Raw genomic sequence first — 24,294 nt, 5'->3', positions numbered from 1 at the left:
AATAATCACATAATCAGATATTTTAAAATTAAAATAAATATTCACTATTTGCTGTGATTGCAGCATGAGATTCTCTGAGATGATTTGTATTCCTTCATTTGGGTCATGTCATGCTCATGATTTAGATGTTTATAGAGAAGGAATATTACTTTTATATATGTAAAGAACTTTTCATTATAGATGAAAAATCTCAAAGTGCATAAAATAAAATATAAATAATACAATGACTATGGGGTTTAAGTGCAGACTGTCAGCTTTAATTTAAAGGTATTTTCTTCCATACCAGGTGAACCGTTTAGAAATTACAGTCCTTTTGTACATAGTCCCCCTATTTAATGGGACCAAATGTATTGGGACAAATTCACTTATACAGTATGTGTATTGAAGAAGTCAAAAGTTTAGTATTTGGTCCCATATTCCTAGCAGACATTGACTACATCAACCTTGTGACAACAAATTTGTTGGATTCATTTCCTGTTTGTTTTGGTTGTGTTTCAGATTATTTTGTGCCCAATAGAAATTAATGGTAAATAATGTATTGTCATTTTGGAGTCACTTTTATTGTAAATAAGAATATAATATGTTTCCAAACACTTCTATATTAATGTGGATGCTACCATGATTACAGATAATCGTGAATAATGATGAAATGAAAGTTACAGAGGCATAAATATCATCCTCCAAAAATGTAATGGGGGGAGGTTAGCATGTCTTGGTGGTATGATATTTGTGTGTCTTCAACTTTCTTCACTCATAATTATTCAGATTCATTCAGGACTATCTGTAATTATGGTAGCATCCGCATTAATGTAATAGTGTTTAGAAACATATTATATTCTTATTTACAATAAAAGTGACTCCAAAATGACACAATACATTATTTACCATTAATTTCTATTGGGCACAAAATAATCTGAAACACAACCAACACAAACAGCAAACAAGTTTTTAGAGTCAAACCTGATGTAGTCATTTTGTTCTAGGAATATGGTCCCCTAAAATGGGGGGGACAATGTACAAAAAGTGCTGTAATTTCTAAACGGTTCACCCGATTTTAGATTTCTATTTTATCTTTTATTTTATGTACTTTGAGATTTTTCTTCTGTAATGAAAAGTGCTTTTCAAATGTAATAAAGGATTATTATTACTATAATTTCAAACCCAAAGTGCTGGAGTACAGAGTACAGAGCCAAAACAAAAACGTTTCACTGTCCCAATACTTTTAGAGCTCACTGTACAGTGCATTCGGAAAGTATTCAGGCCCCTTGACTTTTTTCACATTTTGTTACTTTACAGCTTTATTCTAAAATTGATTAAATTGTTTATTTTCCTCATCAATCTACACACAATACCCCATAATGTCAAAGCAAAAACAGTTTTTTAGAAATGTTGGCAAAAAACATACAAAAACTGAAATATGACATTTACATAAGTATTCAGACCCTTTACTCAGTACTTTGTTGAAGCACCTTTGGCAGCGATTACAGCCTTGAGTCTCCTTGGGTATTACGCTACAAGCTTGGCACACCTGTATTTGTATAGTTTCTCCCATTCTTCTCTGCAGCTCCTCTCAAGCTCTGTCAGGTTGTATGGGGAGCGTCTCTGCACAGGTATTTTCAGGTCTCTCCAGAGATGTTAAATCGGGTTCAGCCTCTGGCTGGGTCACCCAAGGACATTCAGAGACTTGTCCCGAAGCCACTCTTACGTTGTCTTGGCTGTGTGCTTAAGATCGTTTTCTTGTTGGAAGATGAACATCACCTCAGTCTGAGGTCCTGAGTGCTCAGTCTGAGGTCCTGAGTTTCCATCAAGGATCTCTCTGTACTTTGCTCTGTTCATCTTTTCCTTGATCCTGACTAGTCTCCCAGTCCCTGCAAATATCCCCACAACATGATGCTGCCACTACCCTGCTTCACCGTAGGGATGGGTTATTGTGTGTAGATTGATGAGGGAAATAAACAATTTAATACATTTTAGAATAAAGCTGTAACGTAAAAAAATGTGGAATTTCTTTCCCAATGCACTGTATATAGCCAAATCATAAAAGCAACAATCAAAGTCTAGGAAGAAGGGTAGGCCAGCCAATGAAAATGTGTCTTAAGCCCTTCTTTAAAAGCCTCAGATGTCTGATCGGCCCTGAGATTGTCAGGAAGGGAGTTCCAAAGGCATGGTGCGTGGGAGGAAAAGGCACAGTCTTCCATTGTCCGGAGCCGGGTCCTGGGCGCATGAAGCATTTTGGCTTGCCCTGACCATAGGGTGTATGGAGGTTCATAGGGGGAGAGTACATACCCCATTTAGGGCTTTGTAGAACAGGAGGATAATTTAATTTTAAAGTCAATTATTTGAGGGACAGGCAGCCAATGGAGGTCAGCAAGGATGGGGTGATGTGGGCAGACTTTTTGTTTGTGTCAGAAGCCATGCAGCACTGTTTTGAATGAGCTGTAATGTATGAATTGAGTGTAAAGGCAAGCCCCCAAATACTGCATTCCCATAATCAATTCTGGAGAAAACAAATGCATGGATAAGCTTTTCTGCATCAGAAGTGGTGAGATAGGGTCTTAGGTGGACTAATGTGGGCATTGAAGGAGAGAGCAGGGTCGAATTTCACACCCAGGTTGATGATGACTGAGGAGAGGTGAATGATGTGGCCATATACGGCAGGGAAGATGCTGCAGGAGTTGGTGATCTGCTGTGGGGTGCCTATCAGCATTACCTCTGTCTTACTGTTGTTGAGTTGGAGGAAGTTATTCTGCATCCAGTATTTAATCTCTTCCAGACAGTTGGACAAGGTTGACAGAGCAGATGTTGTGTCAGTGTTTTAATGTAAACGTGTGTCGTCTGCGTAGTGAAATTGGACACTGTGTTGTCTGAAGATCTGGCCAAGTGAGAGCAGGAAGAGAATGGGTCCTAGCACCGACCCTTGTTGGACACCGCAGGTTATGGTGGACTCCTGATCTTTCCTCACCAAGGGGGAAGTACTGCTTGTGGTTAGAGAAGTAGGAGGTGAACCAGTTTAGGGCAGTCCCACAGATGCCTTTCTGAGGCTCTGCAGTAGAATGGTATGATCTACAGTGTTGAAAGCAGCACTTACTGTACCAGTCAAAAGTTTGGACACCACTATTCATTCAAGGGTTTCTCTTTATTTGTACTATTTTCTACATTGCAGAATAATAGTGAAGACATCAAAACTAGTAAATAACACATATGGAATCATGTAGGGCCAGAATTCTTCCCTTTGCCTTGATGACAGCTTTGCACACTCTTGGCATTCTCTCAACCAGCTTCATGAGGTAGTCACCTGAAATGCATTTCAATTAACAGGTGTACCTTGTTAAAAGTTTATTTGTGGAATTTCTTTCCTTCATTATGCTTTTGAGACTGAGTGAATCAGGCCTTCGTGTTCGAATTGCTGCAAAGAAACTACTACTAAAGGACACCAATAAGAATAAAAGACTTGCTTGGGCCAGGACATATGTACAACGGACATTAGACAAGTGGAAATCTGTCCTTTGGTCTGATGAGTCCAAATTTGAGATTTTTGGTTCCAACCGGCGTGTCTTTGTGAAAGATCTCCGCATGTGTGGTTCCCACCATGAAGCATGGAGGAGGAGGTGTGATGGTGTGGGGGTGCTTTGCTGGTGACACTGTCAGTGATTTATTTAGAATTCAAGGCACACTTATCCAGCATGGCTACCACAGCATTCTGCAGTGATACACCATCTCATCTGGTTTGCGCTTAGTTGGACTATCATTTATTTTTCAACAGCACAATGACCCAACACACCTCCAGGCTGTGTAAGGGCTATTTGACCAAGAAGGAAAGTGATGGAGTGCTGCATCAGATGACCTGGCCTCCACAATCACCCAAGCTCAACCAAATTGAGATGGTTTGGGATGAGTTGGACCACATAATGAATGAAAAGCAGCCAACAAGTACTCAGAATATGTGGCAACTCCTTCAAGACTGTTGGAAAAGCATTCCAGGTGAAGCTGGTTGAGAGTGTGCAAAGCTGTCATCAAGGCAAAGGGTGGCAAAGTCAAGGCAAAGTCACTAAGAGGATGACCAGATATGGGTGGTGGGGTAGGAGCCAGAGTGAGATTAGGGTTGGAGGATACAATGTTCTTTTGGATGGTGTTGATTTTAGCCTTGAAGAACTCAGTAAATATGTTGTGTTGTTCGGTAGTTGCTGTGGGATGGCCAGAGTCTGTAGGGGGGAGGAGATGACTGATGATGGAAGACTTTACATGTTTTTTCAGGGGCTAGGCTGTTTAACTTGTTCCTTAGAGCGCTATTATATAGGTTAACCATCTCATCAGGGGTGGACTCATGACATCAGCTTGTAGGGCAGGGAAACCAGACTCCTGGAAGACGGACGTGTCAAGGGATTTGATGTTTCTGAATTTAATAGTGTGCTTGGCCGGAGCTGAAGTGCAGGAGTACTCACAGACATTGTCACATCTCTATCATCAGATACACCTACCTCATGTATATCCAGGTCTGAGGCAGGGACTTCTCCAGTGATAACGAGGTCTGGGGTATGTCCACGATTGTGTGGAGTTGTTGGCTCCAAGGAAGTCAGGATGTCAGTGCTATAGGAACATTTTCTTGAATCAAAGGAATCAATCAAAGTTGAAATCAACTTGGATAACAACATTGAAGAGGGTAGAACACAGAGAGGTGATCAGCTCAGAAAACTGTCTTAAAAGAGACTGTGTTGGTTTTAAGGGGGCTTGAAACTTGAACTCTGTGAAGCATTTATTTGTACTGCAATCTGAGGTGCACAGTTATTCTAATGAATTTATCCTCTGCAGCAGAGGTAACTCTGGGTCTTCCTTTCCTGTGATGGTCCTCATGAGAGCCAGTTTCATCATGGCGCTTGGTTTTTACGACTGCACTTGAAGAACTGTAAAAATGTCTTAATTTTCCGCATTGACTGACCTTCATGTCTTAAAGTAAGGATGGACTGTCGTTTCTCTTTGCTTATTTGACCAAATAAGGCGATCTTCTGCATACCACCCCTACCTTGTCACAACACAACTGATTGTCTCAAACACATTAAATAAATTACACAAATGAACTTTTAACAAGGCACACCTGTTAATTGAAATGCATTCCAGGTGACTACCTCATGAAGGTGGTTGAGAGAATGCCAAGAGTGTGCAAAACTGTCATCAAGGCAAAGGGTGGCTACTTTGAAGAATCTCAAATATAAAATACATTTAGATTTGTTTAACACTTTTTTGGTTACTGGACGATTCCATCCAATAAATTACAATGAAAATAGCAGCGCAATCAGCCTAGGCTGCCATAAAGGCGCCATGGCAACAATGCCTTGATTCTCTGTCAAGTGTACAGAGAATACCATCAGCATACACAATTAATGCTATTCTGAGTGTAGAGCGGTTTATATTTGTCATACAAACTGAATTGCCTGACTTTGCTTTTAAAGTAGTGAACAGAATCATTGTTGAACAGGAAATGTGCTGCTTTTGATTTTGAGGTATTCCCCCTCTGAAGTCCAGAACAAAGGCTGTGAAGGCCTGAGGTTGGTCAGTCAGCAGGCCTGGAATTCAGGAGCGGTTGGTTGTGACAGAACAGAGCCTAGAGCTAACACGGATTGGGAAAATGTTTATCAGGGCCAGTACAGAAAATGAAGGTCAGCACAGGGTTGAGATAGAAAGCATACAAACTGACCCACTGGACTAGAGTGTTGGGATGGTTCCAAGGACAGGTTCAGTGGCAGAGACCACCTTCATATAATTTTAAAAATGTATACTCACCAAAATGTATTTACTTCTGCCGTTTGGTTGTTCTGTGTAATGGATAATGGATAGGCATTGCATTGGCCAGGATTACAGGAACTGGAAGTAGATCATTTAACTACTGTTATCCCCTCACGCCATCTCTCTTTCAGACTGTATTGGTGAATGAGTGGGCAGGTAGATTTCACTGGTAAAATATGTACTTACAATAGAGCTCATCCAGGGTCAGACGCGGAGGAGGACGTGTGAGGTTCTTACCAAGTCTCCTAAAATACACCTCAACCCATCCAGATAAATCACACTCAATGTCATTGTAATCTGTTATGACTGAGACATGCTCAGGTATAATTCAGTATGGATATGTACTGTACTGAATATGTGTAGGCATAAACAGCAGAACAGTCTGTCCCCAACTGATCAGCCGAGCTGAGCGCTTCTGAACAGTTATGTTCAGTTCAGTCTTCGTGAGGAAGAACTCTGGTGTTGGTTGACAGCTCCAGGAGTTTGGGCACAAAGCACTCTTTATGTGTGTGTGTGAGGGTACCGCCCTGTTACTCAGGGAGCTCTGTGTGTGCGGTATAGCTGGAGCCCCAGGGACCCACTGTGAGGTGAGATCTGTTACACCATACAAAGGAAGCCTTCCCTCTGGAGCACAGAGATCCCTCCACCACCAGGAGCCCAGGCTGAAATATGCACACAACAGAATGACCATACCCAACATGATTCTATGGTTACAGACACGTTAGTCTGTGGTGTTATATCTAAAAGTTAACCAATGAAATGTGTTAGATGTTAAATACTTAACTAGTTAAACATCAGGGTGTGACCTCTGACATGTTAATATCAATTTTCATTACTGTCCTCTATGACCATCAACAACGTCACCGTGCTGGAGCGATAGAACGCCAACTGAAGGCTCAAGTCGATTTACTCTTCACTTCAAAATCACATGGCTTGAATAAATGACGGAGAGGCGGCCACGGGCCTGTGAGACTAAACAAGCCACAGCTGTCTATCTGGTAGTTTGGCAGAAATCAAGTCAAAAAGTTGATTGTCATGGGGGTCATAAAAACCTGGCATGTACAGTATGTCTCAGAGATGTGACTGACAATATCACTGCCACCCCTGGTAGACTGGGATCCACAATGCCAGGGACCACCCAGAGCCTCAGGCCCACAGCTCCACTGTTTCCACTGTCCCCCTATATTTTATACTAGTCAGCAATATGATGACGAGGAGCAATGCCTGCCCACGCACTTAGACTAACCTTTATATAACTCTAGTAGCCATGGGAAATATGGAACAGGACCTGACTAAATGGACCCTTTTTACAGCTGTAGGCTGAGGGTCCGCCATGTGAGGGTTGTCAATAGCAGATTTAGACTGGAGACCAACTGAGAAAATGAGAGGGACAACATCTGGGTTATAAGAGAGGAATCTGTGAGTTTGCTTTGCAAGTATTTCAGGAGTAATATTTGCCTTAGAAAATAAATATCCCATGGAAAGTGTGTTGAGACATGAGATCATATTTGATCAATGGCATTCCTGCAAAGTTCAAGTGACTAGCAAACATAACTGTCGAACTGCAGGGTGAACTTCTCCTCAGCATTAAGTTTTCATGGTACGTGTTACACATGCAGAAATGTGTCGTACATACAGTATTGACTTCAAAATATTCCAGGAGGTTTGTGCTAGTCCTCATTGTTAAGCACATAGCTTAACAACAGGAATTCAAATCATCTCTCAAGTGATGATGAGGTATAGACAAACACAAACCCCAGCTGGCTAATAGCCAGTTAACACAGATCCACTCCCAGGTCCTACTTTCTGTCACCTCTGTGAACTTGGGAATGTGTGTACAGACTGGAGGGGTGACGTTGCCTTGGCGACCGTGGTGTTGGAGGTTGAGGGGCAACTCTTAAACAGGCCTCAGTGAGAATGACTGACAGGTCAACCAATAAAGCATGCAGGGGGAATGTGGGGGAATGCAGTAGACATTGTTCTTGAAACATCTCAGGAACATGCTCTGAACTGGCAGTCGTATTCATGTTCAAAATTCATGGTTTCAATGGAACAGTTTGAGCTGCATTCCTGAATGTAACTTGAAAAGTGCATGTGTCCTAGAATGGGTTGGTAGGCTATTCGGCAGACTACTTACTCAAATACTTTCTCCCTGAACAAGCAGGTGCACATATAAATCAAGAAACATTTTCTCTCTCTCTCAAGCTCCAAAATGATATCAAAACTCGCTTGTTATATTCTGTGCCACTGAGCCTGAAATAACTCAGGCTAAGTTATGATTGAAGTATAGAGTTGTTGCCAAGCAACAGGATTGCTGAGCCCATCACAGTGTCTTGGGTCCCTGGGTTTTTCTCTTTGTGCTCTTTGGCACTCAATAAATTATAACCAGGAGCCGTTTGGAACAGAGAAATATAGTACTTCTAGGTTGGTTGAAACAAACATCACATATTCTTGCATACAGTATTATGGAAAAAGCATGTGCGGAGCAAAGTCATCTGTAATGTACTTGCTGGTCTTATGATGAGACATACACTGGGCATTCAAAACATTAGGGACACCTGCTCTTCCATGACAAAGACTGATCAGGTGAATCCAGGTGAAAGCTATGATCTCTTATTGATGTCACCTTCCACACCTTCCATCAGTGTGTAGATGAAGGGGAGGAGACAGGTTAAAGAATGATTTTTAAGCCTTGAGACTATTGAGACATGGATTATGTATGTGTGCCATTCAGAGGGTGAATTGGCAAGACAAAATATTTAAGTGCCTTTGAACGGGGTATGGTAGTAGGTGCCAGGCACACCGATTTGAGTGTGTCAAGACCTGTAAAACTGCTGGGTTTTTCACACATACGTTTCCTGTGTGTATCAAAAATGGTCCCCCACCCAAAGGACATCCAGCCAACTTGACACAACTGTGGGAAGCAATTGAGTCAACATGGGCCAGCATCCGTGTGGAACACTTTCGACACCTTGTAGAGTCCATGTCCGATGAATTGAGGCTGTTCTGAGGGCTAAAGGGGGTGAAACTCAATATTAGGAAGGTGTTCTTAATCGTTTGTACACTCAGTGTATTCTTGCATACAACATCATGGTAATGTACTTGCTGTATTTATGATGAGACATATTTGTGCATTGCACAGCAAAGTAATCTGTAATGTTCAAGCAGAAATTAGGATGAGACATGGTTTGTTTGAAATTCACAGAGTATTTTGTTTAATGGAGTTTTAGTCACATATCATAGAGCTTAATGATGATTAAACTGTCTCACATTGAGGGGCCTGCATATCACATGATGTTTTCCAGATGTATTTCTGCCTGCTGTTTGTTTTTCTCTGAGTATGGATGCTAGTTAACAGTCTGATGTCTGGGGATTTGTGGGGATGGAAAATATAGGAGATAGATTGACCTCTGACCCTGTGTTCCAGAGAATAAGCACAGCAGTGATTTGATCTGAGGCTGGTTTGGTTTATACTGGGCCAAATCTGGGGTCCTCTAATGCCATCTAGTGATGGTTTGGACATAAAGGAACACTTTCATTCCCCTATGAGTAAAACTCATTGGATTTATTGAGAGTGTGGTTTGAAAGTGGGTTCCATTATTCATACATAAATGCATCATTATCCTCTAGGATTGTCTGCAACTGCAAACTTCTGAACAGAATGCAGGCTAGAATCAACTAAGGACACAGACAATAGATTGGTGTAAAGATGTTAATTAAAAGCTTTACTCCCCATAAGTGGAGTGGGATAGTCTGGGATGTAGTTTACACTCCCCTCCACAGGCTCACTCTACAGTAGCGTTCCCCTTTACAGTGGTAAACCCATAACTATAAACTGGGTGGTTCAAACCCTGAATGCTGATTGGCTGATACATCAGACAGTATACCACAGGTATGACAAAACATTTATTTTTACCCTTCTAATTACGTTGGCAACCAGTTTATAATAGCAATAAGGCACCTCAGGGATTTGTGGTATATGGCTAATATACCACGACTAAGAGCTGTGTCCAGGCACTCCGCGTTGCGTATCGCCTAAGAGCCCTTAGCCGTGGTATATTGGCCATATACCACACCGACTCGGGCCTTATTGCTTAAACATACAACAGTATGTAAAATACAGTCCGATGTCACAACAAACAGACAGGACGCAGACAGATGATTACAGACATAGAAAGTGCTTCTACTCCTCTGCATGGTGACACATGCTGCAGTGAGTCTACCTTCACTACAGCCCAGACACCCCCATCAGCAGGGGGGCAGGACAGGGAGGATGGATGACGGTGGTGGGCAGGTTAGACGTGGTTCTTCTTGATAAAGTTAATGAGCCCGTTGGTGGAGGAGTCGTGAGAGTGGACCTCGTTGGAGCCATGCAGCTCAGGCTCGATCTTCTTACACAAAGCCTTACCCAGCTCAACTCTGAGATAGATAGAGAGAGAGAGAGAGATAGATAATAATGGACGGAATAGAATAGAATGTCACCAGAAAACTCACCAGAGTAGACAGAATAGAATGTCAGTGAAACATTTTTGTGTACAATTTCATAGGATAAAGGCTCTGTGTGTAATCTGTCATAGACTACACATTATCGAGGAGCTTGGTTTCAAATAGTCACACTTACCCCCACTGGTCAAAACTGTTGATCTCCCACATAACACCCTGGACAAAGATCTTGTGTTCATACATGGCTGTGAAACAAACAACACCATACATTGTTACTGGGAGCATAACAAGTAAATACATTATTTTGATCAATATTTCAAATATCATTGGTTGTTGGTTCACAGGTCCATATTCAGCTCTTACCAATAAGTGCTCCCAGTGTGAATGGGTTCAGCTTCTTGAAGACAATAGAGTTGGTTGGCTTGTTTCCTTGGAATACCTTACAGCAGAACAAGAGGAAACATTTTATATCACACAACCTGTTGTAAGACAGTTGTTGCATACTTGTAATTATACAGTGTTGCACCCTGTTTGAAGCTTCTTCCATCCTGATGCAAAACTTATTTTGTCCACTAGGAGGACGCACATCCCTATCAGAGCGACAGTGTCTGCCCTAGCAATAGACACACAATCTCCCCAGTATAACAACAGGGTTTAAGCCCATATAAAGTTTTAGGCCGGACTGGGGCTGCAGTGGACTTGCGCCATGAGGGATCTGCTCTCACTAACTTTGTGTGGCAGAATGGTTTCCAAGGCCTCTCCTGTCAGGCCGCCGGCCTCCAGTTCCTTCTTAGCCTCCTCTGTGGTCTTTCCTTTCATCAGAGCCTCAGTCTGGGCCAGGAAGTTGGCCATCAGGATCTACAGACACAGAGGATACAACAGGTAAGGCATTATCCCATTATGACATTATCCCTGTGCATTATCCCTAGTATCACACAGCATGAACACTGCATAGGTTCTTTTGTCAGATAAACAGTAAAAGTAGGCATCACTTGAATAACTGAATGATTAGTTCAGTCACTGAATGGGAAGGTATTTACTCCCAGATTATTCCCACTGACACCACGTCATTTCAATGTGGATAATTGGGTAATATTTGGTTGAGATGTTGATCAATTAGATTACAACCTATATTCACCCACTCAAAAAGACAATCAGAGGTTTGTTGAATTTCCAAAGTGTTATCACTCTGCTTTCAACCATCTACATAAAAGCTTAACCAAATTCCAATGGAAAAACAATATCTGATTTTTGGTTTAGTCGTCACCCAAATGTCTGTCATTGCGCTTTCATCCATTTAAAAGCACAGGAAATGTCTAATTAGGAATACACTGACATATATTTTGTTTATTTATACAACAGATGAATGTGTTATTACTGTGCTTCATCTAATAGCTGAACCAAATGGCCTGGATGGAAGTTGAGACTATTTTAAATGTACATGGTGCAAGAGAACAATACGGTTTGAGATTCTATACAGATTATTACAGCAACATGCATGTTTTATATGATTACATACAGTAAGAAGAAATGTATGGTGACAGTAACTTCATAATGTGGCCTTGGATGTGTTACTCATTTTAAGGTTTAATGTTACCTTAGTTTGTAAGAAAGCCTTAACTTTAAGCTATTTAGTATATTACAAAAGTAGTATTGAATTTTGTTTGGTTGACAACGCAACCAAATATCAATATTTAAAAGGAGATGTATCTACTGCCTGGATAGCTCCATCTGAGCCACTGTCTTAATCCCATTCTTTAACTTTTTGGCTGAGTTGGAGACGTGAATGCAACATATCATTTGTTAACTTGTCAACAAGTTAATAATAGGCTACAGTATTTATTGTATGTGAAAAGTGATGTTGAATTGTGTTTGGTTGTCAATGCAGCCTGATATCAACATTTGAAGGAGACTTATCTTCATTGCAGATAGTTCCATCTTTGCCACTACTTAGTCTGGCTTTAATTTTTGTTTGTCTACAAATGAATAATTGATATGCTGGATTACATCTCCATCTCAACCAAAAATCTAAATTAATGAATTGGACTAAATCAAATAAATTCAAACTTTTAATGCTTTGAAATAAAGTTTGATTTGATTTAGTCCTATTCTTTAACTTAGATTTTTGGTTGAGATGGAGATGTGAATCCAATATATCAATTATTCATTTGTAGACAAGCCAGACTATGTCAATGGCACAGGTGGAACTATCCAAGCAGAAGGTACATCTCCTTCAAAATGTTGGAAGCGTTGACAACCAAACACAATTCAATATCACTAAATATCATTACATTTGAAATCAACCACTGCTTGAAATCCAAGGCCTATTGTATGGTCTATTTTTAGTTGAATTCTGGATTTGAATTAAAACAATAGCTGTTTAATATTTTGAGAATGCTATATAGTCCTAAATAGCATCATTGATGATATATGAGTGGTAAAGTATGGTCACATTTCATACGCCTCTGTCCCGAAGCAAGAACCAATTAGCCTGGAGCTTGCCTTGCTAGGCCCAATTCCCGGCTAGCCGAAGAAGTCCATCAGCCACTCCTTGGGCTTCAATACCTATTTTGCCGATTGGCATGGACCCCCACCGACCCATCACGACTGGACTACCGACGTGATTCGCCCGAGGGGGTCTCTCAACTGGCTCCTCCGTCGCGACGTCCCCTGAATGCCCATCTGCTATCCGCGGCCTGCTAGCTGTCTAGAGCACATCGGACTGTTAGCTTTAAGAGGCCCATTGGACAAATTCTTTGGCCACTAAACCTATTTTGCCAATTGGCCTGGTTTTACCACACGGAGCCCTGCTGATCCGTCTGCCGACGTAACAGCATGAGGGGGCCACAACAGACTATCTTCCGTCACGACGTCCCTCAAAGGCCCTTCTGCTAGCTTGCTAGCCCCGGCCCGCTAGCTTGTCTAGAGACAATATCTCTTTCATCATCACTATGAAGGTTTATCCACAGGTTTATCCCCACTGTATTCACATCCTACCATACCTTTGTCTGTATATTATGCCATGAATCTATTCTACCATGCCCAGAAATCTGCTCCTTTTACTCTCTGTTCTGAACGTACTAGACGACCAGTTCTTTTAGCCTTAGCCGTACCCTTATCCTACTCCTCCTCTATTTCTCTGGTAATGTGGAGGTTAATCCAGACCCTGCAGTGCCTACCTCCACTCCCATTGCCCAGGCGCTCTCATTTGTTGACTTCTGTAACCGTAAAAGTCTTGGTTTCATGCATGTTAACATTAGAAGCCTCCTCCCTAAGTTTTTTTTATTCACTGTCCTAGCACACTCTGCCAACCCGGATGTCCTAGCTGTGTCTGAATCCTGGCTTAGGAAGACCACCAAAAACCTTGAAATTTCCATCCCTAACTATAACATTTTCCGACAAGATAGTACTGCCAAAGGGGGCGGAGTTACTGCAGGGATAGCCTGCAGAGTTCTGTCTTACTATCCAGGTCTCTACAAGTCTCTTACCGTTGCTATAGACCACCTTCTTCCCCCAGCTGTGCCCTGGACACCATATGCGAATTGATTGCCCCCCATCTATCTTCAGAGATCGTGCTATTAGGTGACCTAAACTGGGACATGCTTAACACCCCGGTCATCCTACAATCTAATTTTGATTCTCTCAATCTCACACAAATTATCAATGAACCCACCAGGTACAACCCTAAATCTGTAAACACGGGTACCCTCATCGGTATCATCCTAACCAACCTGCCCTCCAAATACACCTCTGCTGTCTTCAACTAGGATCTCAGCGATCACTGCCTCATTTCCTCCGTCCATAATGGGTCTGCGGTCAAGCGACCACCCCTCATCACTGTCAAACTTTCCCTAAAACACTTCAGCGAGCAGGCCTTTCTAATCGACCTGGCCCGGGTATCCTGGAAGGATATTGACCTCATTCCATCAGTAGAGGATGCCTGGTTATTCTTTAAAAGTGCTTTCCTCACCATCTTAAATAAGGCTACCCCTGGCTACCCCTACCCCGGTCAACAGCCCTGCACCCCTCACTGCAACTTGCCTCCCCAATTATCCTTCACCCAAATCCAGATAGGTGATGTTCTGAAAGAGCTACAAAATCTGGACCCCTACAAATGAGCAGGGCTAGACAATCTGGACTCTCTCTTCCTAAAATTAAAAGCTGAAATTGTTGCAACCCCTATTACTAGCTTGTTCAAACTCTTTCGTATTGTCTGAGATCCCCAAAGATTGGAATGCTGCTGCGGTCATCCCCCTCTTCAAAGGGAGACACTCTAGACCCAAACTGCTACAGACCTCTAACTATCATACCCTGCCTTTCTGAGGTCTTCGAAAGCTAAGTTAGCAAACAGATCACCAACCATTTCGAATCCCACCATAACTTCTCCGCTATGCAATCTGGTTTCCGAGCTGGTCATGGGTGCACCTCAGCCACGCTCATGGTCCTAAACGATATCATAACCACCATCGATAAAAGACAATACTGTGCAGCTGTCTTCATTGACCTGGCCAAGGTTTTCGACTCTGTTAATCACCACATTCTTATCGGCAGACTCAACAGCCTTGATTTCTCAAATGACTGCCTCGCCTGGTTCACCAACTACTTCTCTGACAGAGTTGTGTTTCAAATCGGAGGGCCTGTTGTCCGGACCTCTGGCAGTCTCTATGGGGGAGCCACAGGGTTCAATCCTCGGCCGACTATTTTCTCTGTATACATCAATGATATCGCTCTTGCTGCTGGTGATTCTCTGATCCACCTCTATGCAGATAACACCATTCTGTATACTTCTGGGCCTTCTTTTGACACTGTGTTAACTAACCTCCAGACGAGCTTCAATGACATACAACTCTCCTTCTGTGGCCTCCAACTGCTCTTAAATGCAAGCAAAACTAAATGCATGCTCTTCAACCGATCGATGCCCACACCTACCCACCCGTCCAGCATCACTACTCTGGACGGTTCTGACTTAGAATATGTGGACAACTACAAATACCTAGGTGTCTGGTTAGACTGTAAACTCTCCTTCCAGACTCACATTAAGCATCTCCAATCCAAAATTAAATCTAGAATTGGCTTCCTATTTCGCAACAAAGCATCCTTCACTCATGCTGCCAAACATACCCTAGTAAAACTGACTATGCTACCGATCCTTGACTTTGGCGATGTCATTTACAAAATAGCCTCCAACACTCTACTCAGTAAATTGGATGCAGTCTATCACTGTGCCATCTGTTTTGTCACCAAAGCCCCATATACTACCCACCACTGTGACCTGTATGCTCTCGTTGGCTGGCCCTCGCTTCATACTCGTCGCCAAACCCCCTTGCTCCAGGTAATCTATAAGTTGTTGCTAGGTAAAGCCCAGCCTTATCTCAGCTCACTGGTCACCATAGCAGCACCCACCCGCAGCACGCACTCTCGTTGGCTGGCCCTCGCTTCATACTCGTAGTCAAACCCTCTGGCTCCAGGTCATCTATACGTTGTTGCTAGGTAAAGCCCAGCCTTATCTCAGCTCACTGGTCACCATAGCAGCACCCACCCGCAGGTACATTTCACTGGTCACCAAAGCCAATTCCTCCTTCAGCCGGCTTTCCTTCCAGTTCTCTGCTGCCAATGACTGGAACGAACTGCAAAAATCACTGGAGACTCACACCTCCCTCTCTAGCTTTAAGCACCAGCTGTCAGAGCAGCTCACAGATCACTGCACCTGTACATAGCCAATCTGTAAATAGCCCATCCAACTACCTCATCACCATATTGTTATTCATTTTATTTATTTTGCTCCTTTGCACCCCAGTACCGCTACTTGCACAATCATCTTTGCTACATGCACACTCATCTATCACCCGTGTTTAATTCACCACAATAGCCTATTTATTGCCTCACCCCTCTTATACATTATTTGCACACACTGTATATAGACTTTCTCTATTGTATTATTGACTGTATGCTTGTTTATTCCATGTGTAACTCTGTGTTGTTGTTTGTGTCGCACTGCTTTGCTTTATCTTGGCCAGGTTGCAGTAAATGAGAACTTGTTCTCAACTAGCCTACCTTGTTAAATAAAGGTGAATTCTTTTGTTGTTTATTTGCTTTCTTAAACCTTCCCTTTGGAATGACTTGACAGCAACAGTAAATCTAATTAGTTTTTAAGAGGAGATCTCTCAACAATCATTCTCACAATAGCATATTGGTAATTGTCCGTAACAAATATCATAGCTAAGCAGTGCTGGGTTTGGTTAAAACCCTGGATGGGAGGTCAAAGGGTAGCTGCAGATAGATACATTCTCCAGTAGGAGGTGCTGCCCAGCCTATTGTTTTGAAGAAGATCTGACGTTGTTTTAAAAAGGTACAAATTCAACATATTTTAGATCCAGTATATTTTACACGTAGAATACACATCACAATACCTTGACAAATTGTTCAAATTACATTGAAACAATGTTGATTTAACCAGTTGGTTCCCAGTGGGTTGGTAGTGCTGGAAGATGTGTCCTGTAGGGGTAGCCTACCTTATGGTGCTTACTTTCCCTGATGGGGTGCTGTGTCTGGGCAGGGATGAGGAAGTCAGCGGGGACCATGCGAGTTCCTGTGGAGGACACAGCAGTAACACTGCATCTGTGACTAATAACATATTACTCTTCCATAACATACATACTCATCCATTTCAGCTGACCATTAATCATTATGTTGAAGAGCTTATGGACCAGTCAGCAACATTATTTGGGTATGAGTTAAGAGAATATGAACTTTTAAAAGTCAGATTTTAACTGGACAGTTCCTTTAAGGAGGCAGTACCTTGGTGAATGAGCTGGTAGAAGGCGTGCTGTCCGTTGGTGCCAGGCTCTCCCCATACGATGGGGCCAGTATGGTAGTTGACACGTTTGCCATGGATAGTGATGTACTTTCCATTGGACTCCATGTCACCCTATAGACACCACATGAATTGAACATCTTCGGTGTTCCGTTTCAGTTCCAATTTAAACTAATACTAAAACAACATTATCATCAGGCTATTTAACCTTGACTTAGTATGCACAGTAAAACACATTTTCATTTGATCAATACAAATCTGACAATATATCTGACCACAGCCTACCTTCAGGACAAGGAGTGGGTGTATACATTTTTATAGTATTTATAGTAAATTGCCAAAGTAGACTGACACATTCTTCACTGTGTTTTGCTTTGGCTGTTTACTTATGTTACACTCAGTCATGTCTTAACTGTGGAAATGACTCTTAACCCTGGTAAAGGCTCTTAACCCAGGTAGTGACTGACGGACCTGCTGGAAGTAGGCAGCGAATCGGTGCATGTACTGGTCATAAGGCAGCATGGCGTGGGTCTCGGCCTGGAAGAAGTTGATGTACCAGACACCCAGCAGAGCCAGGAGCATGGGAGCGTTCTTCTCCACAGGGGCTGTTTTGAAATGGTTGTCCTACAGGAACAAGAGGGGGTCAACTCACACGTATTCATCTGACCAATAGAAAAGTTTCCAAGTCTATGGACAGTGAGAATAATTGGCTGTACTTACCATCCAGTGAGCCCCTTCTAGAAGCTTCTCAAAGTTGTCATAGCCTGGGAAGAAAGAAAATAACAGAGACTTTGAGTTATACTTCAAATATCTCCTTTTACCAACTGATTACAAAGGTTATTCTACTCAGGTAGAGTACAGGCAGCTGATCAAAGCATTAGAATATCTAAACTGGGAGAATAAACCTACAACATAATGTACATACCGATGTGCAGAGCAATGGACAATCCAATACAAGACCACAGGGAATAACGTCCACCAACCCACTAAAACACAGCAACAATCTGGTTAGAAATGTGCACAATATCAACAAACATTTCTTGAGCTTAATCATTTTCACAGTAAATCTTTGAATATGCAACATGTATTTCCCCCCCCCCAAAATGTAGTGACCCTAACACCAATGTTATGTAACTCAGAAACGTGACTCTTAGTGAAATTACTTTACTATTTCAGTGCTGTGCATTCTGGTCTATGTATTTTATATTCATTGGTGTCTGGTGGTGTCCTGAGAAGATTCAGAAACCTCAGAGCACTCTGAAGCTTACGTAATTGAATGTGACACAGATACGGGGAACTGTGCCCATTCTCACTTGGCCCTACAGCTTGCCCCAGAAAGAGGCCCCAAGCCTCTAAAAATTCCATACCATTGTCTTGAAATTCCTTACCATTAACCCTTATCTATCTGTGGTGACACATTTCAGCCCACTGCAGAGAATGAATCCCCCATTGTCACGCCCTGACCTTAGTTATCTTTGTTTTCTTTATTATTTTGGTTAGGTCAGGGTTTGACAAGGGGTGGTTTGTTGTGTTTTTGTCCTGTCTAGGGTTTTTGTATGTTTATGGGGTTGTTTACTAGTCTAGGTGTTTTGTATGTCTATGGTTGCCTAGATTGGTTCTCAATTAGAGGCGGCTGTTTATCGTTGTCTCTTATTGGGAACCATATTTAGGCAGCCATAATCCTTGGGTAATTTGTGGGTGATTGTCTATGTATTAGTTGCCTGTGTCTGCACTTATTCTATATAGCTTTGCGTTTTTGTAAGTTTGTTGAAGTGTTCTTCGTTTCATTAAAATAGAAGATGTATTCACATCACGCGGCGCCTTGGTCTCATCGCTATAACGAAAGTGACACCCATATTACACAGCACTTCATTTGGTTAATAATATAATAAACAGTGTGTAATAAGTCACAAATAGCCGGGTAGGCCTATATATGAAAAGGCAGACCCCAACTTCTAAATATTCTCACTTCTCATAATTATTTTCAATGTGAATACCACCTATAATCAGTAGTGGTGTGTGGGTAAAATCCCCGGGGAAGCCAATCCAGAAAAAAAGCCATATTACAATCTATGTGTTGTGATAATTGCGTTTTTTGCTCTATAATCTGGTAGTTCAAACATTTTCGAACTACTAAACTATTGATTTAGAACACAGAGTTACTGCAAGTCGCAAAGAAAACAGGAGCTGCCTCCACTATTCCAGCACCATTTCAACTTCAACATTTCAACATCATCGAATCACCTATTCTTAGTATAATACATTGACAACTAAAAGATACAAGAAACGATTAGTCCATTCAACGTAAGTTAAATATGATGTGGCTGTCCATGGTGATGATTTATCTCTCTCTCTGTCTGTGTGTGTGTGTGTGTGTGTGGGGGGGGGGGGGGGGGCAGTGCCCCTGTGAATTTTGGACCCCCTTGTGGCCCCCCTAAATGTGGAGTATGATATAATTTTTACATAACTAATTTTTGCTATCGTTGTTTTTTTACATCCGTTATTAGACAGTGGCAACGATGATGATTATGAACATGGTCTTTTGCCTGCTTATGCCTGCAATGCAGTGAAGAAAACGATATGACAACAATAACGTCTAATGTAATTGGCCCCTCTAACAGTACAACTGGCCCCAGCTTGGCCCCCCCCCAGTTGAAATGGTCTAGAATCGCCACTGGTGTGTGTGTGTGAGTATAAAAAACATGTTGACTCACCCTACGTGTTGAGAAACGCTAATGCCATCCTCCTCTTTTATGTTGCCTAAACGGTCTATGACAGTACACGCTTTTAGTTTTGTTGTCCTAGGCCACCTAGCTAACATACTTGCTCGCTAGCCTAACTTCCTTTCATGGGCAACGATATGCCAGGCCAGCTAGTTAACATTACCATACTACATCTAGCTACATGTTGAACTTCCATCCTCTCAGGCCATGGGAACAATGTATGAATTTATGATTAGGTCAGAATCGCTGTTATAGTCACTGACCAGAACAGAAAATTAAGTAAAACCACAAGTCCAAATCCCTATTTCCATCGATGGCTAATTTAGGAAAGGGATGATTTTACCTAGCTATCTAGCCACCAGAGGACAACAGGACAATGAGATGCCACAATTCAAGGCTTTTCAGATATATGCTACACATGCTGAGACAGAGGGGGCGCTGTTTCGTTCACTCGGATGCTTTCTCAGCCTCTTGCAAATTGAAGGAAATTTATGAAACACAGAGTAGAGTAAATATTTTTTCTTGGTCCATTTTTGGGGAAGCCTGGCTTCCCTTGGTATCCATGAATACACACCACTGCCTTTTATACATATTACTTCTGAGAGCAAGCAGCTATCTTTACTCAGACGTGAAAGGGCACGGCATGTTAGAGCCGTTACCCTTTAAATACCAACAATGTAACTAAATGTAGCTTTCTGACCTTTGATGTGACCCAGCCTTTACAGTAACCTCTCCAAGGGAGAAGGTCGCTACCAATAATATAATACTCTTTGAGGGCAGAGCTGGAGAGTGCGGCTTCTGATTACCCCACAGCTGCCAGCCTGTGAGCCCAGGCACCTACTTCACAGGTCAGAAGTCTATGCTATTTATAGTCGTTGCCTAAGTCCCCCGTCAAAAGCCGGTGATTGCAGGAAGAGCACTGTACTACCCCAAATGCACTGCACACATGACATATTCTGCATCATCCGATAACATGCACTCACATCCCAGAAGCCAAACATGTTGTCAGGATCAATGCCAAAGGCCTTCACTAAAGGCTGCAGAAGAGAGGAGATAGAAAGAACAGAATTAGAATGTTATTTTATTTTACAGAAACACATGCAGAGCATATCACTGCATTTATGATGGTGTATTGCAAAAATAAGAACTTACGCCGGCAGTGGAGAGCGCCACAAAGTGCTTGGCAACAGCAGATTTCTGTAAAGAAGACAAGGTTTAATTTAACATACTTTGCATTCATCTTCGGTAATAGAATTCAACTCCTTTCCCTGTATTTTTATGAAGGTAAAAAGGCTACCCACATCTTTAGCGTGCTCAATGAACCATTCCTTGGCAGACTCTGCGTTGGTGATGGTCTCTTGGGTGGTGAAAGTCTGAAAAGGGACAGACAGTTAGATCACTACAGTAACACCAAAGACATTGCATTTCTAATGTGTGTTTAGGCTACTGTGTACTGTACTAAACCACTAACAGTTCATGCTAATCTCTTCATCAATTCTCAGGGCTGGGTGACAATAGGAAAGCCATTCAGACATAATTTTGGCTACCACTCTACAGAGGCATAGGAGAGAAGGTACAACATGGCATGCAGCACCAACTGATACCTTTGTTTCAATGGAAACGTCCATTGTATCAAACAACTGTTGCTCCTAAAGCTGAGTGGAACTTTATGAGTTTCCATATTATCAGATGCAGTTTCTTTGCTCTTTGTCAATGTCTTTTTGTATGTCTTTCTTGTCATTTTTTTTGACCAATATTGAAGAAGAATATCTCTCTCTCAAGTGTTCAGACAAAACAATAAAACCAGTGAATGCACTGGTATGGTAAAGACAATTAAAAGCAGGCACCTTGGAGGCCACGATGAACAGGGTGGTCTCAGCATTGAGCTCAGCAAGGGTTTTGGCGATGTGTGTGCCGTCAATGTTGGAGACAAAATGCACACGGGGACCTCCCTTGGAGTAGTTCTTCAGAGCCTCAGTCACCATTAGAGGACCCTGGCAAAGAAGACACAACAAATACACAGTGATGGCAGAGGTAGCTTTCACACCCAATAGTGAAACATCATATTGCCTAGTTAAATAAAGGTTAAATAAAAAATATAAATAAAATATTGACACTTTAACAAATGATACGTTGAAAATTTTACTTACCAGGTCCGATCCACCAATGCCGACGTTGACAACGTCTGTGATGGACTTTCCAGTCCAGCCCTTCCACTCGCCACTGCGAACTTTCTACACCAGACACAAACGAGTAGACCATTGAATAAAGTGCCTACACAGTTCAGTCAAATTTAATTTGTTATGCCTTGAATGCCACAGGGAGATAGCTAGCAAATCTATGTATAAACGGTACTGTAACTATTCAAATTGGAAATACAAACGGTCTCACTAAGCGATTTGGGGGATTATTACGAAATTGAGACCCTTGGGTCAGCTCCCACTCACGTGGCAGAAGCCCTTCATCTTCTCCAGGACTTTGTTGACCTCAGGCATCACATCATGTCCGTCAACCATGATGGGATGGTTGGAGCGGTTCCTCAGAGCCACGTGGAGCACAGCACGACCCTAACCAAACAGGTGGAGAAGATACAGTAAGGACACACACACTGATATAAGAATTACAGCAAATGTATGTAGTGCCATTGATTTGTTTCAAGCCTATTTCTGAGGAGGTGTCAGGTGTGTTACATTTGGCCATTCATTATCACAATGATAATAACATTGATAATAAACCACGCTCAGGCTAAAGCTCAGATACGCACCTCAGTGAAGTTGATCTTGTCTCCATGGAACATCTTGTCCCTGGTGGCCTCAATCCCCCTCGACTTGCCCTAGAGAAAACATATATACATCTATTGGTGGGCAAATGGGCCTTCCATGTCAGAAAGGTTGACGGGGTACTGGACGCACAGCAGAAGAAGACTGTTTTTATAATGACTGTAGGTAAATGCCAAATACAGTATGGCTATTTGTAATTGTTGTGTTATTTGAATCATAATGATAGAGAAGCAACGATTTACCAGTTCGACCAACATCTTCATGACATCCTCAGTGATGAGATTCTTAGAGTAATCAATCAGAATGTCTCCATGATCTGTCTTCAGCGTTGTGCTATTCAGACACAGAACATTTGACAGTGAGTGATCTGTTTCCACAGAGATCCTATTAAATGAGGGATTCTATATGTAATTCTGTCTGTTTCTGGATTTAGGCAATTAGCTCAATAACCTTTTGCCCACAAGTTACAAAATCAAACAGCCCTTTACCATGAAACAAATATAAATCTGTTTTGTTTCACCACAAGCATTTTGTAGTGAATTTGAGGGGTAGCCCAATTGAAAACTGAAGCCACTTATTTATAATTCCAAGGCAAGCAGGGTATCCAAATTCTACTGTTTGCTTGTGTATGTAGAAGTGCTTGTAATGCACTTAAGGTTAGGGTTATTACAATACAGACAGACATCAGACAACAAACCTGCACATCACTAGCAGTACATGAAGAGAGTTCAGAGTTCACAAGTCTACATACAGTGACAGTGCTGTGCATTTTTTATGGTGTGGAAGCCCATAAGCTACTCTGATAAAAGGCACTACTTCATATTTTGGGGAAGGAGACAGTTGCACCTGAATGAATTGCAAAGATCTCAAATTGTATGGTAGTTTTTTTTATTGGCAGTGGCATCTGTTTATGATGACACAGTATGTGCTTTTAGCCTATGTCTAAAGGTAATAGCCTGAAGTGAAGACAACATTTTCTGATGGACATCATTTTAATTTAAATCACATTTTATACTGGTGATGTAATAATGTTTTTGAGAATAAGAATACTGTGTGTATCTTCAACAAATGAACACTGACAGTTTCAAAATAAATGCCAACCATAAAGATACCTGAATTTGTGGAATCTCTCCTTGTCTTCCTCAAACATCTTCCTCATGTTGAGGTGCAGAGCATGTTCATGGTACCATTTCTCCAGTTTCTGGAAGGTTGGGTCGTGTGTGAGTCCCATGGTGTCGATATGTGTTGGGCGCGGTCCTTTCAGCTCAACTACCCTGGCTGAGTGAGACCGTAAGGCGCGAGAGGAGAGGCTTTTGAAGGGCAACCAACCCGCTACACTTGCCCCTCCTATAATAACACGATACCTCTGATCGTGCAGCACAGCCACACATACTGTATCAGTAAAGCAGCGATCAAGACTATGTTGTGTAGCTAAGTCCATAACATTACCAACCGACTGAACTTACAATTCATGACATAGAGTAGTTTTACCAAATTCCATGACAAAAAAACGTCACACTGTCATTTATAAAATGGAGTGACAACACTATCATTGAATAATTGAATACAACTTCTAAAGTTACATAAACGTCAGTGCACACCATTAAAATCTAATTAATAAACTATAATTGCCTCCAGATGTGATACTATTTTTTTTAAATTATGTTTTTAAACATAGGACCAAGGGAAATCTCAATTAATGATGAATATTGTAGCTCCGGGTGATAATTATATTATTAGAACAGCATCAATG

The 24,294-nt window shown here is 41.8% G+C and overlaps 1 protein-coding gene across 2 annotated transcripts; it reads right to left on the bottom strand.

Annotated features, from left to right (window-relative positions):
* Positions 1 to 8,968: 8,968 nt before the first annotated feature.
* Positions 8,969 to 23,847, bottom strand: LOC110526588 (glucose-6-phosphate isomerase). 2 transcript variants are annotated; one of them, XR_005052239.1, is made up of 19 exons: positions 23,654 to 23,847; positions 22,784 to 22,874; positions 22,526 to 22,594; positions 22,209 to 22,328; positions 21,912 to 21,995; positions 21,609 to 21,755; positions 21,063 to 21,134; positions 20,914 to 20,958; positions 20,745 to 20,798; positions 17,964 to 18,024; positions 17,759 to 17,802; positions 17,510 to 17,662; positions 17,023 to 17,152; positions 16,737 to 16,813; positions 10,954 to 11,082; positions 10,588 to 10,663; positions 10,403 to 10,469; positions 9,853 to 10,200; positions 8,969 to 9,773 (listed from the first exon to the last, which is right to left on the bottom strand). XR_005052239.1 is itself a non-coding variant. In XM_021607687.2 (18 exons), exons 1-18 carry the CDS (start codon positions 23,770 to 23,772, stop codon positions 10,077 to 10,079), a joined length of 1,662 nt encoding a protein of 553 aa, XP_021463362.2. In that variant the 5' UTR covers positions 23,773 to 23,847; the 3' UTR covers positions 8,969 to 10,076. The 2 variants fall into 2 exon arrangements, 1 of the variants encoding a protein (XP_021463362.2); XM_021607687.2 differs by having other exon boundaries at positions 8,969 to 10,200.
* Positions 23,848 to 24,294: the final 447 nt, after the last annotated feature.

This window comes from Oncorhynchus mykiss, chromosome 6 (genome assembly GCF_013265735.2).
Source record: "Oncorhynchus mykiss isolate Arlee chromosome 6, USDA_OmykA_1.1, whole genome shotgun sequence".
Taxonomy (NCBI): domain Eukaryota; kingdom Metazoa; phylum Chordata; class Actinopteri; order Salmoniformes; family Salmonidae; genus Oncorhynchus; species Oncorhynchus mykiss.
The sequence above is the reverse complement of the archived record's forward strand: the minus strand, read 5'-3'. Positions and strand labels throughout refer to the sequence as shown.

Excerpts from the sequence above, each read along its gene's own strand:
- LOC110526588 (XM_021607687.2), bottom strand. The coding sequence starts at position 23,772 with ATGGGACTCACACACGACCCAACCTTCCAGAAACTGGAGAAATGGTAC. Across the intron at positions 17,803-17,963 it reads GTCCATTGCTCTGCACATCG|GCTATGACAACTTTGAGAAG; the intron begins GTATGTACATTA and ends CTTTCTTCCCAG. Across the intron at positions 17,153-17,509 it reads TCGCTGCCTACTTCCAGCAG|GGTGACATGGAGTCCAATGG; the intron begins GTCCGTCAGTCA and ends TGGTGTCTATAG.